We start from the raw sequence: 15,693 nt of genomic DNA, 5'->3' as shown, positions 1-15,693 counted from the left end.
ATTCTATACCTTCTGGATTACTTAAACTTCATGTTGGTGGTAAAGAAAGATCTGAAGACATGGAGAGAGCATTGCTCGTCCTACTGGTAATTGTGCCTATTCTAAGGACAGGTAAGATTCGGTGATATCTGACAAACCAATCTCCAATAATAGTTATTTGCCTTATTTCTAATTAACACATTTTTGATTGAGTCACTTATATATTAGGTACGAAAAAAGTAATGAATTGTTTGATAAGGGGGTCAATGATTGATTAGGGGTGATCTGGGATCACTGAGACCACTCTAGTGTTGCAGTCATTGTAGTCATTAGGGACGAGATCCCATATTCAGAATTGACTTAGTTAAACCTGCATTGTGGAGGTGCATATCAATTATGTCGGAACATGATTTTGCAAAGGACACATTGACCATTAGGCTAGACTTAAAGATTGCCCTAAGGGTAGGACTTTTTAGTAATGGTCACGCCAGTGTATATTCTCTCATCTGTGTGATACCAATCAGACTCTGATTAAACTCTGACCGGTGTTGTATCATTGTGATTAGACATGAGTGAATATATTTGGCTGCCTTCTTATTCGGCAAGCTATGGCATTACCGAATAAGCTGCCGTGGGAACCCGGATACCTGGAGGGCTCCCGATTATCAGCTGTTCGGCTCCGCAGCTGCATGTGTCGCGGCTGTGTGACAATCACAACAAGCAGGCTCTCCATGAATGTGCTGTGACTGTGACATGCAGCTGTGGCCCTGAACAGCTGATCAGCCGGCACAATCCAGGATGCCGGGTTCTCTCTGCAGCTAATTCGGTAATCTCCATAGCTTGCTGAATAAGAAGGGATCCGAAGATATTCGCTCATATCTAATTGGGATGTGATTCTCTTGATGTTCTGTCAGTCCATAGAAATTGGACTGCACTCAGGTATCATCCGAATGCAGTCCAATGTTTTCCACGCACTCATTGACTTACATGGCCAAGTGCAGTCCGATCATGGGATCCAACTTGGGCATGCTGTGATTTTTTTCTTTGATCCGGCTGGGTCCAAGCAAAGAATCTGACATGTGCACAGCAACATGGACTAACATGGGTCCGAGTGCAATCCAATGTTTGGTCCAATGGTATTCGGCCCGAAAGTATAATTTGTAGTAAGTGTTTTGATTTAGTTTTGGAAATCTTAATTTTCGCTAGTTTACCTGTATACAAAGTATATATATTATTCTTTAACCCCTTCATGACCTTGGGATTTTTCGTTTTTCCGTGTTCGTTTTTCACTCCCCTCCTTCCCAGAGCCATAACTTTTTTATTTTTCCGTCAATTTGGCCATGTGAGGGCTTATTTTTTGTGGGACGAGTTGTACTTTTGAACAACGTCATTGGTTTTACCATGCCGTGTACTAGAAAACAGGAAAAAAATTCCAAGTGCGGTGAAATTGCAAAAAAAGTTCAATCCCACACTTGTTTTTTGTTTGGCTTCTTTGCTAGGTTCACTAATTGCTAAAACTGACCTGATATTATGATTCTCCAGGTCATTACGAGTTCATAGACACCAAACATGACTAGGTTCTCTTTTATCTAACTGGTGAAAAAAAATTCCAAACTTTGCTAAAAAAAAAAAAAAAAAAAAAATTCCGCCATTTTCCGATACCCGTAGCATCTCCATTTTTTGTGATCTGAGGTCGGATGAGGGCTTATTATTTGCGTGCCGAGCTGATGTTTTTATTGATACCACTTTTGTGCAGATACATTCTTTTGATCGCCCGTTATTGCATTTTAATTCAATGTCGCGGCGACCATAAAAACGTAATTCTGGAGTTTCAAATTGTTTTCTCGCTACACTGTTTAGCGATCAGGTTAATGCTTTTTTTTATTGATAGATCGGGCAATTCGAAACCCGGCGATACTAAATATGTGTATGTTTGATTTTTTTTAATTGTTTTATTGTTTTATTTTGAATGGGGTGAAAGGGGGGTGATTTAAACTTTTTTTATTTTTTTTAGTTTTTTCACATTTTTTTTACTTTTTTTTTTTTACTTTTGCCATGCTTCAATAGCCTCCATGGGAGGCTAGAAGCTGGCACAAAGTCGATCGGCTCTGCTACATAGCAGCGATCTGATGATCGCTGCAATGTAGCTGAATTGCAGGCTTGCTATGAGCGCCGTCCACAGGGTGGCGCTCACAGCAATCCAGCATCAGTAAACATAGAAGTCTCAAGGACCTCTATGGTTACTATGCAAAAGCATCGCTGACCCCCATCATGTGACGGGGGTCAGCGATGCGCTCATTTCCGGCCCGATGGCCGGAATCGCCGGTTAAATGCCGCTGTCTACATTTGACAGCGGCATTTAACCCGCCGCTATTGTGGGCACATGTCAGCTGTTCAAAACAGCTGACATGTCCCGGCTTTGATGCAGGCTCACCGCCGGAGCCCTGCATCAAAGCAGGGGATCTGACCTCAGATGTACTATCCCGTCCGAGGTCAGAAAGGGGTTAAAACTATATATGAATTAGATATTTATATTGTAAATATCAAATTTATATATAATATAATATAAATATAATTTAAAAAAATAAAAAGGAAGAAAAGACACTGAACTTTAAGGCGGTGTCAGAAATTAACAAGAAATTATTTTGAAATTCATATAATAAATACCAAAAAACAGCCCGGGATAGAAGTGGATTTCAAAATCGACTTTACCAACCAATGTCTGGTAGCTGCTGCCAAGACAGATAAATTTATAGGATGCAGTAAAGAAGATTAAGATTTTTTTTTTAACCAATATTAGCTTTATGAAAATCACCAAAGACCTGATTGTGCAAAGTCTTTGAAAGACAATTTTCCAGCAATGTGATTACTGGAGTGGGTAAATTGTTCTAAAGTGAAAGTCTCACCGACACTGCTTGATTATCATGAAGAAGCGTTTCTGTGAACTCTTGTTTCTTGGTTATTGGCCTGGCTAAACATTCTGCCAATCACCCAAAGAATATCCACAGCCTAGTGCTGCCGAGAACAATGACAGTCTATGGGTACAGATCAATGTATTAAATGATTTTTTTTTTTACGGCTGAAGATACTGCTGAACTTTGGGATCCAGAGCAGCCACTACACCGTCTACACAGCAGCGCTTTCTGCCCCTACACTGCTGGTAACAATTTTTCAGTGTGGGGTTGCAGGTATCGGGTTCCCACCGATCTGATGTTGATGACCAATCACAGGGATTTCTTTGTACTATCTCAGGGATAGATCATCAATATTACAGTGGATGGCAATCCCTTTTAATGTCATACCCCTAACTCCATGCGTACCTTTTTGAGTGTTTTTTTAGCAGATCTGCTAAAATAAAGACACCACAAAAGTCTTGTATTGAACGATTTAAAGAGTCTTCTTATCCAGCTTAATGTAAATCCTCTTTGCCATTGATATGTTCCATTTTTTGAGTGTTTGTTTCCACTTCAGGTTTTGTAAAACATCTGGTGAAAAAAAATGGAGAGTGCATGTCCACACTAACCCAGGGGTATTAGAAAACTGTTCCCAAAACACTTAAAAGAATTGTCATAACTGCTTCGGAATAAAAGAAAAACTTTCCAAAAAAAGTAACGTCCTAGAAGCAGGTTCCAATTGAAAAACTCATCGTTCATGTTCACACAGCCTAAGATTTTCAGACAAGTTAAAGGCCCTTGGGCTTGATCAAATGAAAGGTCTTAATCAACTCCTGATATCAGAAGATGATGTGGACAGTTATTCAGATAAATAATCGTCCATCTTATACATTCCCCCAGAGCAAAAAGTTGCTCATAGAACAAGGGTCCTGAGTTGGGAGACCCCCTTCAATGGCATCGAAATGCTCGGATTAGTAATCGGTCACTCTCCCGAAATGGACAAGCCCTTTTCATTGTCCTTGATTTCGTAAAACTATTCGATTTATTAGTGACTTCTAGTGATGCAGCCAGAACGAAGGTTAATGTGGAGTCATCCTTGTTAATTGTGCAATAAGATTTCCATTGTGACATTAACTTCTTTATTACGATCCATAAATGAGTCAGAAACCAAGTAACCTTTGGAAAAAAAAAAACATATTTTATACTGATTTGGAATATGTTAACCTATTAAGGCCCGGGCTAATATGCCCGATTTTCTTTTCTTTTTTGTTGTCAATGCCTCACTTCAAGAATCAACTTTTCTTTTTTTTTTTTACAAAGTAGTCAACACTAGCATATATTTTACACTCATAAGTTGTATTTTTCAATGGCACCATTTTAGGACACATATCAATTACTGATTACTTAAGGTGAGCAAACAAAATTTGCACTGCCCAGGTCTCCCTCCAGTCCAATCTCATCCTTCGTCTCAGTTGGACCAGGGTAGTCTTCACTTCTGTGGCCAGACATCTTTTGGTCTTGATCACTTAGTAGACACCAAAGCCTGTCATTGTGAAGCTGGCCATACTGTACACATTACAGAGCTGTCATCTAACAGCCATTCCTCCCAATTCCTCATATAATTGCAGACTTCTCTAACAGTTACTTATCTCCTTTGAGTTAAAAAAAACTATTGGTCATGTTGAAATCTATGCGCCTAGAGTTCCCTGACTCTGAGAGCCATAAACGTAAGACCGTTGTCTAGTCCCGTTGCAATCAATATAATTTGATGACATTCTTCAAATGTATATGGCCATCTTAACATTTCAGCATTCTAATTTGGGGGTAATGATAGAGTGACCATGGCACCTAAAAAGTTGGACGGATGAAAGAGGCTTTGGGAGGTAATGATAGAGTGACCATGACACCTAATAAGCTTGACGGATAAAAGAGGCTTCTATAAAACTCTTTAAGTGTTGCAATTTTTATCATATCTGCCAAGAAATCGATCCTGAAGATCTTTTGTCTTGGTTGGTAAAGCAAGACCATAACTCCTCAGACCAATTATAGTACGCTTTACCCCACTATAGACAATAATTGGGATTTTGGGGGTTGGCTTGTGGCTATGAAGCCATGAAAACCACAATCAACCAAAAAAATACAGAAGAAATCTAAGAAATTCTGTTTACGAAATTCTTTCAAATATAGTTTTTTGGAGCTTGACATTCATTTGGAACCACCATATCTGCATTTCGATCTCAAAATGTAATTGATTATTATACCATCTGTTTCCATTGAGCAGCTTTCAAACACATAACTCACTAATTGGAGTCACATTTCCACTGTGTGGATTACTAGATTTATCCTGCAAAAATAGTGACTGCTCCTCGTGGCTTCCCCCGACAACATCACTTGTGTGTTCTACATTGAAGGGTTCTCTTTTTTTCATCACTCCATAATTTTAGAGTTGAAGGTAGACTTAGGTCCATCAAGTTCAACCTATAGACAAACATAAAGGCAGAAACATAATAAGTTAATACTCCGTAGTACATAAACTGCAATTGTGCATGAAAATAATATAGGGCACTTAGTTAACAATTTAGATGAAAAAATGCAAAACTCACCCCACCACTTCACGTTGACCCTAATTGGGGCAGTCCTAACTCTAATGTTAAAAACCTTACCGTTTGTCAGGTGACATGAATATGGATAAGGGCTGAGTAGAGCTGTGTGTGTACTAGCTGGGCTCAGTCCTTCTCAGCCCTTATCCACATGCAAGTCCCAATTAGGGTCACTGTGAAGTGGTGGGATGGCTTTTGTATTTTTGTGATCAAAATTATATTTAGAGCTGACCGAACCTTTCAAAATTCAGTTCTGTTCGGTTCGGCGAACGTCCCCAAGTTCGTTGAAAGGTTCGGCAAACATACCCAAACCCCTTTGAATTCAATGGGAGACAAAACCAAACATATACCTTAAAGGGGGAAAAGCTTCCAAAACAGATCAAATTGAGGGCAAATTACAGGATATGTGGCATCAATTAACCCAGAGTACAAATAGTATACCGCAAATGGGCAGTATGGATGCATGGAACAGGGCTTGGACCAGCATTTCTAGCTTAAACATTGACCAGTAACAGGTGGATGAGTAGCAGGTGTAAGTCTGGTGCTCAGAGAGCCCTGCCACCAAATTCAGGCAACACACCTGAAAGATACCCAACTAGTATTCCAAACATTTCCAAAAATTAGGGGCAGAAAACTGGAAAAGTGGCACCAATTTACCCATAGAAGAAATATGATAACGTCACAGCAGCAGTCAGCCATGGGGAATGCATGAGGTATCGGGGTCTGGGGCAGTATTTACAGCTTTGAATTGAAGTTTTAATTAAGACGAGGTGGGTAAGGGAGCAGTGTTAGCCTTCTCTGTTGGGAACTCTGAAACCTCATGCAACAGCTGAAATTGTTTTTTTCTCAGCCACACTCAACTGGCACAAAAATCACTCTCATAGGTTTCTATTGTTAAAGAAAAGTAAGGATGGTAACACAGGTAGTTGACGGATCAATTGACCCACAGAAGAACATTTTATAATGGCACAGAAATAGTCAACCATGGGCCATGCATGAAGTATAGGGGTCTGGGCCAGCATTTAGACCTTTAAATTGAAGTTTACATTAATACAAGGTGGGTAAAGGAGTGGTGAGAACCTTCTCTGCTGAGAGCCCTGATACCTCATGCAACAGCTCAATTTTATTTTTCTCAGAAAGAATCAGGAGGTACAAATATCAGCTTGGTAGACCACTAACCTGAGATAAATGTAAGGATATCAACACAGGTTGTTAACTGAAAGTCAGTTTAGGTCTGCCAGTCAAGGAGCCCTACTGCTACAGGCAACACACATGATGGAGACCCAACTTAGATTCTCCACATTTCAAAAAATTATTGCCCAACACCACTAAAGTCACATCAATTTACACAGAGAAGAAATAGTCTAATGAGCACCTGACACCCCTTCCACAACAGGCAAACCACCAGATGGAGACCCAAGTTGGAGTCTCCACATTTCAAAAAGATGTTATTAACATCAGCAGCAGTAGCAAGAGCAGGCACAGAAGCCACGACAAAGGTGTGACAGACTGCAAAAATGTAAGATCAATGCATGACACTAAAAACAACATCATGGCCTAGTCTGCACAGTCTGCGACAGGGGTGCAAAAGTCATTGGAGATCCATGACTTGTTCATTTTGATGAAAGTTAGGCAGTCTACACTTTCAGGGGACAGCTGGATGGGTTATCCATCAGAACACCACCAGCAGTGCTAAAGACACATTCTCAGAGAACATTGGCTACTGGACATGACAAAACCTCCGAGGCGTGACAGGCGACCTCAGGACACTCTTCCATTTTTGAAGACCAAAATGCGAAAGGGTCCAAATTCCCCATGATGGCTTAAATATTTGGCTTGAGATATTCCTGCACCATTCTCTCCAGTGGTTCACATGTCAGACTCTGTTCTGCTGCTGCATAGGTTGGTGTAAAAAATGTGTGAAATGACTCACAGAAATTGTTTATACCACTTACACTGCTGCTGCTAATGTTTTTGCAATGAAGCCTTCACGATCCCAGGATTTTAAATCTAGAACTGCAATGCACACTGTATGCCTCACTGCTGTTTTGGGGAAAATCACTCTTAAGATTGTCTACAAGTATGTTTCGATACTCCAGCATGCGTGCGTCCCTTTTGAGGGATGGAAGCATCTGTAAAAATATACTCTTCTACCGTGGGTCTAACAAAGTGGCAACCCAGTAGTCAGCACTTTTTCTATCCCTAAGAATACGGGTATCACGTTGAATATAATGCAGCAAGAAGGCGATCATGTGTAGGGCACATCTATGAGGTCCAAGTCTATGTTGTGTTGGTGGCAGGGTTAAACTCAAGCTTGCTTCCTCTGTCCCCCTCCCAACACTCATGGACAACAGAGAGGGGATCCTTATCCTCTTCATTTACTTACTGTTGTTTGCCCATCACCTCTTCCTCCACTATTTATTCCTTGGCTCCTGCACTTTCACCAACAGTTTGGCTCATACCATGAACCCCCTCAATCGCTGTAATCCACCCTACCATGGCACCATGTGCGATGACAGTCCGCAACTTAGAGATATTGTTATCCCTTCCGCATCCTCTTCTGCTTCCACCTCTTCCTCTGAGACTGCCACCTCCTCCCGCAGACTATTTAAAGTGTGCTCCAGCATGTATATGATCGGAGTAGTGATGTAGATTATGGCAACGTCAGAACTAACCATTTTAGTAGCCATTTTGAAACTGTGCAGACAGGTGCAGAGCTCCTTCATCTGTGCCCACTCTGCAAGCGTGATTTGCTCTGCACTAGCCCAAGCTATGCAAAAGGACATACTGCACCAGGGCTCTTTGCTCCTAGCACAGTCACTGCAACATGTGCAGTGTGGAATTCCACCATGTTGGCACATCACAAATCAAATGGTTAACCGGTAGGTCGAAAGACCTCTGTAGCAATGCAAGTCAATGACCTCCAGGGTGCGATCAGCGGAAGTGAGCACACATTGACCATGCTTTCTACAGCAGCACATCCAGGCCTGGATAGTATTGGATAAATTGCTGTACCACCAGGTTGAGGATGTGAGCCATGTTAGGCAAGTGTTTGAGGTTGCCGCCATCAGGTTCACACAGTTATCACATACAGCCTTCCCTGGCTCCAGGTTCAGTGGAGACAGCCATTGCTCAAACTAGGCCTGGATAGCTGTCCACAACTCTTGAGCTGTGTGATGCAATCCAAGGCATATTAATTTAAATACTGCTTGATTGCGGTGAGCCCCGGCAGTGCAGTACAAAGGTGGGGGGATTCTCTCTGCACTGTTGGAACAGGTGTCTCATCAAGGGAGAGGTTGAGATGCGTAGGTGGAGGCTGTAGAGGAGGTGGAGGAGCCAGAAGCAGTGCAGGAAGTGATATATACAGAGGTTTGTCCCACAATCCTTGTAGATTCCAAGATTTGTGGAGCAGCCCTTTTCCCATCTGCCCCCACAGCCACGAGAGTCAACCAGGGCTCAGTCAGTGAGATATAATGCCTCTGCCCATATTTTCTCATCCAGGTGTCAAGGTGAAATGCACCCTGGCAGACAGATTTTTTTCAGAGAATGGGTGATGTCTGCGACATGCCTGTGGTGCGCAGACACAGCTTTCTTAGAAAAGTAATGGCAATTGGGCAACTAGTACTAGGGGACTGCGACCTCCATCAACTTTCAGAAACCATCTTTATCCACATGGCGTAAAGGCAGCATTTCCATGGCCAACAGATTGGAGATGGTGTAGTCCAAGCTCTTAGCTTTGACATGTGTAGGAGGAAACATTGTTTTGTGTGACCACAACTGCAGGACCGAGGTTTGGCTGCTGAGCCGAAACAGGGTGGACTAGTGTGAACAGTACAAACTGCTGGACTGTGAAAGAGGTGCAGGTGGAAATGTTATGGTGAAGAAAGATGTGATGTGATCAGTGAAACAAAAACAGCAGGCATCTTCACTTTCATAAGAGCTGACAGGCTCTCACTCACCCTGACTGTAGGGGGTAAACAAGTGGACATTCTGTGCCCGGAGACCTGTGGGAGAATAGTTGCCATGGTGATGGAGGAGGAAGAACCAGAAGATGCTGTTAATAGGTCGGCTTGTGGTTGGTGAGGCCCGCTAGTCCGCATATTAGCGCAGTGTGATTCCCAGACTAAATCATGTTGATTGCGAATGTGCTTGTTCATGCATGTAGTAGTCAAATGATTGCAATTTTTGTCTCTACGGAGTCGTCTTTTTTTTGCAAAGTTGGCAGATACTGTGAGTTGGGTCATCCTTTACGGTCTCAAAAAAATTGCAGCTACAGTTCTGACTGAGGATGCAGTGCTTGTCATGGTTGCATCACTACCTGTCTGTGTGGAAAGCCATAATGTAACCTCATTGCCTATGTGCCGAGATACTCATCTGCATGCATCTGGGTTTGCACCCAGTGGGATCTACAACCTCATTGTCATCCTCATGTTCTCACACACCTCGCCCTGAAAGTCAACTGTTGTGAACTCTATTTTTGGGCTCCCTCTAGTGGTCACAAGCGGTACTGTGTAGTGTTATCTTTCTGCAGGTAGCCTCATCAGCTGGTTCGTTATCCTTGGTTGGTTTCCTATTTAACTCACCTGGATACTCAGTTCCTTGCCTGCTATCAATGTATTCAGTGCTCTTCAGCTCCAGTCTTATGTCAGCCAGATGTCTCTCTCCCCTTCCAGGTCGAGGTTGATGCTTCCGAGATTGGAGCAGGGGCTGTTTTGTCGCAGAGAAGCTCTGAGGGCTCTGTGATGAAGCCGTGGGCTTTCTTTTCAAGAAAGTTTTCGCCTGCCGAGCGAAATTATGATGTTGGTAATCGGGAGTTGTTGGCTATGAAGTGGGCATTTGAGGAGTGGCGTCATTGGCTTGAGGGAGCTAAACATCGTGTGGTGGTCCTGACTGATCACAAAAATCTGATTTACCTCGAGTCTGCCAAGCGCCTGAATCCTAGACAGGCTCGTTGGTCGTTGTTTTTCTCCCGTTTCAACTTCATGGTCTCATATCTGCCTGGTTCGAAGAACGTGAAAGCTGATGCACTTTCTAGGAGCTTTGTGCCTGACTCTCCGGGAGTTTCTGAGCCGGCTGGTATTCTCAGAGAGGGAGTGATTTTGTCTGCCATTTCTCCAGATTTGCGACGAGTGCTGCAGAAATTTCAGGCGGATAGACCTGACCGTTGTCCACCAGAGAGACTGTTTGTCCCGGATAGATGGACCAGCAGAGTTATTTCCGAGGTTCATTCTTCGGTGTTGGCGGGTCATCCTGGGATTTTTGGTACCAGGGATTTGGTGGCTAGGTCCTTCTGGTGGCCTTCCTTGTTGCGGGATGTGCGTTCCTTTGTGCAGTCTTGTGGGATTTGTGCTCGGGCTAAGCCTTGCTGTTCTCGTGCCAGCGGTTTGCTTTTGCCTTTGCCTGTCCCAAAAAGGCCTTGGACGCACATTTCCATGGATTTTATTTCGGATCTTCCAGTATCTCACAAAATGTCTGTCATCTGGGTGGTGTGTGATCGTTTTTCCAAGATGGTCCATTTGGTGCCCTTACCTAAGCTGCCTTCCTCCTCCGATTTGGTTCCTCTATTTTTTCAGAATGTGGTTCGCTTGCACGGCATTCCTGAAAATATTGTGTCTGATAGAGGATCCCAGTTTGTGTCCAGGTTTTGGCGAACTTTTTGTGCTAAGATGGGCATTGATTTGTCTTTTTCGTCGGCCTTCCATCCTCAGACTAATGGCCAAACCGAGCGAACTAATTAGACGTTGGAGACTTATTTGAGATGTTTTGTTTCTGCTGATCAGGATGATTGGGTGACTTATTTGCCATTGGCCGAGTTTGTCCTTAATAATCGGGCTAGTTCTGCTACCTTGGTTTCGCCTTTTTTCTGCAATTCTGGTTTCCATCCTCGTTTTTCCTCGGGTCAGGTTGAGTCTTCTGACTGTCCTGGGGTGGATTCTGTGGTGGATAGGTTGCAGCAGATTTGGAGCCATGTGGTGGACAATCTGAAATTGTCACTGGAGAGGGCTCAGCGCTTTGCCAACCGCCGCCGCGGTGGGTCCCCGACTTCGTGTTGGGGATTTGGTGTGGCTGTCTTCTCGGTATGTTCCTATGATGGTCTCATCTCCTAAGTTTAAGCCTCGCTTCATCGGTCCTTATAAGATCTTGGAAATCCTTAATCCGGTGTCTTTTCATTTGGATCTCCCGGCATCGTTTGCCATCCATAATGTGTTCCATAGGTCTTTGTTGCGGAGGTATGTGGTACCTGTGGTTCCTTCTGTTGAGCCTCCTGCTCCGGTGCTGGTCGAGGGCGAATTGGAGTACGTGGTGGAGAAGATTTTGGATTCTCGTATCTCTAGATGGAGACTTCAGTATCTGATTAAGTGGAAGGGCTATGGTCAGGAGGATAATTCCTGGGTTGTCGCCTCTGATGTTCATGCGGCCGATTTGGTTCGCGCCTTCCACGTGGCTCGTCCTGATCGCCCTGGGGGTCTTGATGAGGGTTCGGTGACCCCTCCTCAAGGGGGGGGGTACTGTTGTGAACTCTATTTTTGGGCTCCCTCTAGTGGTCACAAGCGGTACTGTGTAGTGTTGTCTTTCTGCAGGTAGCCTCATCAGCTGGTTCGTTATCTGTTATGACCCCAATGGCGAGGGTCTCAGAGGAACAAGTAAGTCTGCGACGTACAAAAATCCAGCTCATAGGGCAGTGGTAACTGGGTTGACCATATATCTACTCCTAACGCCAACACTAGAAGTAGCCGGGGAACATGCCTACGTTGGTCGCTAGATGTCTCGCGCCAGCCGGAGGACTAACTACCCCTAGAAGAGGAAAACAAAGACCTCTCTTGCCTCCAGAGAATAGACCCCAAAAGTAGGATACAAGCCCCCCACAAATAATAACGGTGAGGTAAGAGGAAATGACAAACACAGAGATGAACTAGGTTTAGCAAAGAGAGGCCCACTTACTAATAGCAGAATGTAGTAAGATAACTTATATGGTCAACGAAAACCCTAACAAAAATCCACACTGGAGATTCAAGAACCCCCGAACCGTCTAACGGCCCGGGGGGAGAACTCCAGCCTCCCTAGAGCTTCCAGCAAGGTTAGGATACAGATTATGTACAAGCTGGACAAAAATGCAAACAAAAACAAATAGCAAAAAGCAAGAAAGCAGACTTAGCTTAATTTAGCAGGAATCAGGATCAGTAGACAAGAGCACAACAGATTAGCTCTGATTACAACGTTGCCAGGCATTAAATTGAAGGTCCAGGGAGCTTATATAGCAACACCCCTGACCTAACGACCCAGGTGAGCATACAAGGGATGGCAGACATTCCCAGAGTCAAATCACTAGTAACCACTAGAGGGAGCCAAAAAGATAAATTCACAACAGTACCCCCCCTTAGTGAGGGGTCACCGAACCCTCACCAAGACCACCAGGGCGATCAGGATGAGCGGTGTGAAAGGCACGAACCAAATCGGCCGCATGCACATCAGAGGCGACCACCCAGGAATTATCCTCCTGACCATAGCCCTTCCACTTGACCAGGTACTGAAGCCTCCGCCTGGAGAGACGAGAATCTAAGATCTTCTCCACCACGTACTCCAACTCGCCCTCAACCAACACCGGAGCAGGAGGCTCAGCAGAAGGAACCACAGGCACAACGTACCGCCGCAACAAGGACCTATGAAATACGTTGTGGATGGCAAACGACACCGGAAGATCCAGGCGAAAGGATACAGGATTAATGATTTCCAATATCTTGTAAGGACCAATGAAGCGAGGCTTAAATTTGGGAGAGGAGACCTTCATAGGAACAAATCGAGAAGACAGCCACACCAAATCCCCAACGCGAAGTCGGGGACCCACACCGCGGCGGCGGTTGGCAAAACGCTGAGCCTTCTCCTGTGACAACTTCAAGTTGTCCACCACATGACTCCAGATCCGCTGCAACCTATCCACCACGGAATCCACCCCAGGACAGTCAGAAGGCTCCACATGTCCCGAGGAAAAACGAGGATGGAAACCAGAGTTGCAGAAAAATGGCGAAACCAAGGTGGCGGAACTAGCCCGATTATTAAGGGCAAATTCAGCCAACGGCAAGAAGGTCACCCAATCATCCTGATCAGAAGAGACAAAACACCTCAAATAAGCCTCCAGAGTCTGATTAGTTCGCTCCATTTGTCCGTTAGTCTGGGGATGGAAAGCGGATGAAAACGACAACTCAATGCCCATCCTACCACAAAAGGATCGCCAGAACCTGGAAACAAACTGGGATCCTCTGTCCGACACAATATTCTCAGGAATGCCGTGCAAATGAACCACGTTCTGGAAGAACACAGGAACCAGCTCAGAAGAGGAGGGCAGCTTAGGCAAAGGAACCAAATGGACCATCTTGGAGAAACGATCACATATCACCCACATGACAGACATGCCCTGAGACACCGGAAGATCAGAAATGAAATCCATAGAGATGTGTGTCCAAGGTCTCTTCGGGACAGGCAAAGGCAAGAGCAACCCGCTGGCACGAGAGCAGCAAGGCTTAGCTCGAGCACAAGTACCACAGGACTGCACAAATGACCGCACATCCCTTGACAAGGAAGGCCACCAAAAGGACCTGGCCACCAGATCTCTGGTGCCAAAAATTCCCGGGTGCCCTGCCAACACCGAGGAATGAACCTCGGAAATGACTCTGCTGGTCCATCTAGCAGGCACAAACAATCTGTCAGGTGGACAAGAGTCAGGCCTACCAGCCTGAAATCTCTGTAACACACGTCGCAGATCTGGAGAAATAGCAGACACGATAACTCCTTCCTTAAGAATACCCACAGGTTCAGCGACTCCAGGAGCATCAGGCACAAGGCTCCTAGACAGAGCATCGGCCTTCACATTCTTAGAACCTGGTAAATACGAGACCACAAAGTCAAAACGGGAGAAAAACAATGACCAGCGGGCCTGTCTAGGATTCAGGCGTTTAGCAGACTCGAGATACATCAGATTTTTGTGATCAGTCAAGACCACCACACGATGCTTAGCACCCTCGAGCCAATGACGCCACTCCTCAAATGCCCACTTCATGGCCAACAACTCCCGATTGCCCACATCATAATTTCGCTCTGCCGGCGAAAACTTCCTCGAGAAAAAGGCACAAGGTCTCATAGTAGAGCAACCAGGGCCTCTCTGCGACAAAACGGCCCCTGCCCCAATCTCCGAAGCATCCACCTCAACCTGAAAGGGAAGTGAGACGTCAGGCTGGCACAAAACAGGCGCCGAAGTAAACCGGCGTTTCAACTCCTGGAAAGCCTCCACGGCAGCAGGAGCCCAGTTAGCTACATCAGAGCCTTTCTTGGTCATATCCGTCAGCGGTTTAACAACGCTAGAGAAATTTGCGATAAAACGACGGTAGAAGTTAGCAAAACCCAAGAACTTCTGAAGACTCTTAACTGACGAGGGTTGAGTCCAATCATGAATAGCTCTGACCTTGACTGGATCCATCTCCACAGCAGAAGGGGAAAAAATGAACCCCAAAAAGGGAACCTTCTGTACACCAAAGAGACACTTTGAGCCTTTTACAAACAAAGAATTTTCACGCAGAATCTCAAAAACCATCCTGACCTGCTCCACATGCGAGTCCCAATCATCAGAAAAAACCAGAATATCATCCAGATAAACAATCAAAAATTTATCCAGATACTTCCGGAAAATGTCATGCATGAAGGACTGAAAAACTGAAGGTTCATTAGAGAGCCCAAATGGCATCACCAAGTACTCAAAATGACCTTCGGGCGTATTGAATGCGGTTTTCCATTCATCACCCTGCCTAATGCGCACATGGTTGTACGCACCACGAAGGTCTATCTTGGTGAACCACTTGGCACCTTTAATCCGGGCAAACAAATCTGACAACAGCGGCAAAGGATACTGAAATTTGACAGTGATCTTATTTAAAAGCCGATAGTCAATACAAGGCCTCAAAGATCCGTCCTTTTTAGCCACAAAAAAGAATCCCGCACCAAGAGGGGAAGAAGAAGGACGGATATGCCCCTTCTCAAGGGACTCCTTGATATATGAACGCATCGCGGTATGTTCAGGTACCGACAGATTAAACAGTCTCCCCTTAGGAAACTTACTGCCAGGAATCAAATCTATTGCACAGTCACATTCCCTATGAGGAGGCAGTGCACTGGACTTAGACTCGCTGAAGACATCCTGATAATCAGACAAATACGCCGGAACTTCCGAA

At 44.6% G+C, this 15,693-nt stretch overlaps 1 protein-coding gene across 1 annotated transcript in view; it reads left to right on the top strand.

The window, feature by feature from the left end:
* LOC143773276 (uncharacterized) overlaps positions 1-15,693 on the top strand; it is a 94,711-nt gene continuing 79,018 nt past the window's right edge. The window contains exon 1 of the mRNA XM_077260762.1: positions 1-111. Within this exon, the coding sequence (XP_077116877.1) occupies positions 60-111 (52 nt within the window). The 5' untranslated portion in view covers positions 1-59. The remainder of the gene's footprint in view (positions 112-15,693) is intronic.

This window comes from Ranitomeya variabilis, chromosome 5, assembly GCF_051348905.1.
Source record: "Ranitomeya variabilis isolate aRanVar5 chromosome 5, aRanVar5.hap1, whole genome shotgun sequence".
NCBI lineage: Eukaryota > Metazoa > Chordata > Amphibia > Anura > Dendrobatidae > Ranitomeya > Ranitomeya variabilis.
This window is presented reverse-complemented; position numbering and strand designations above follow the sequence as displayed.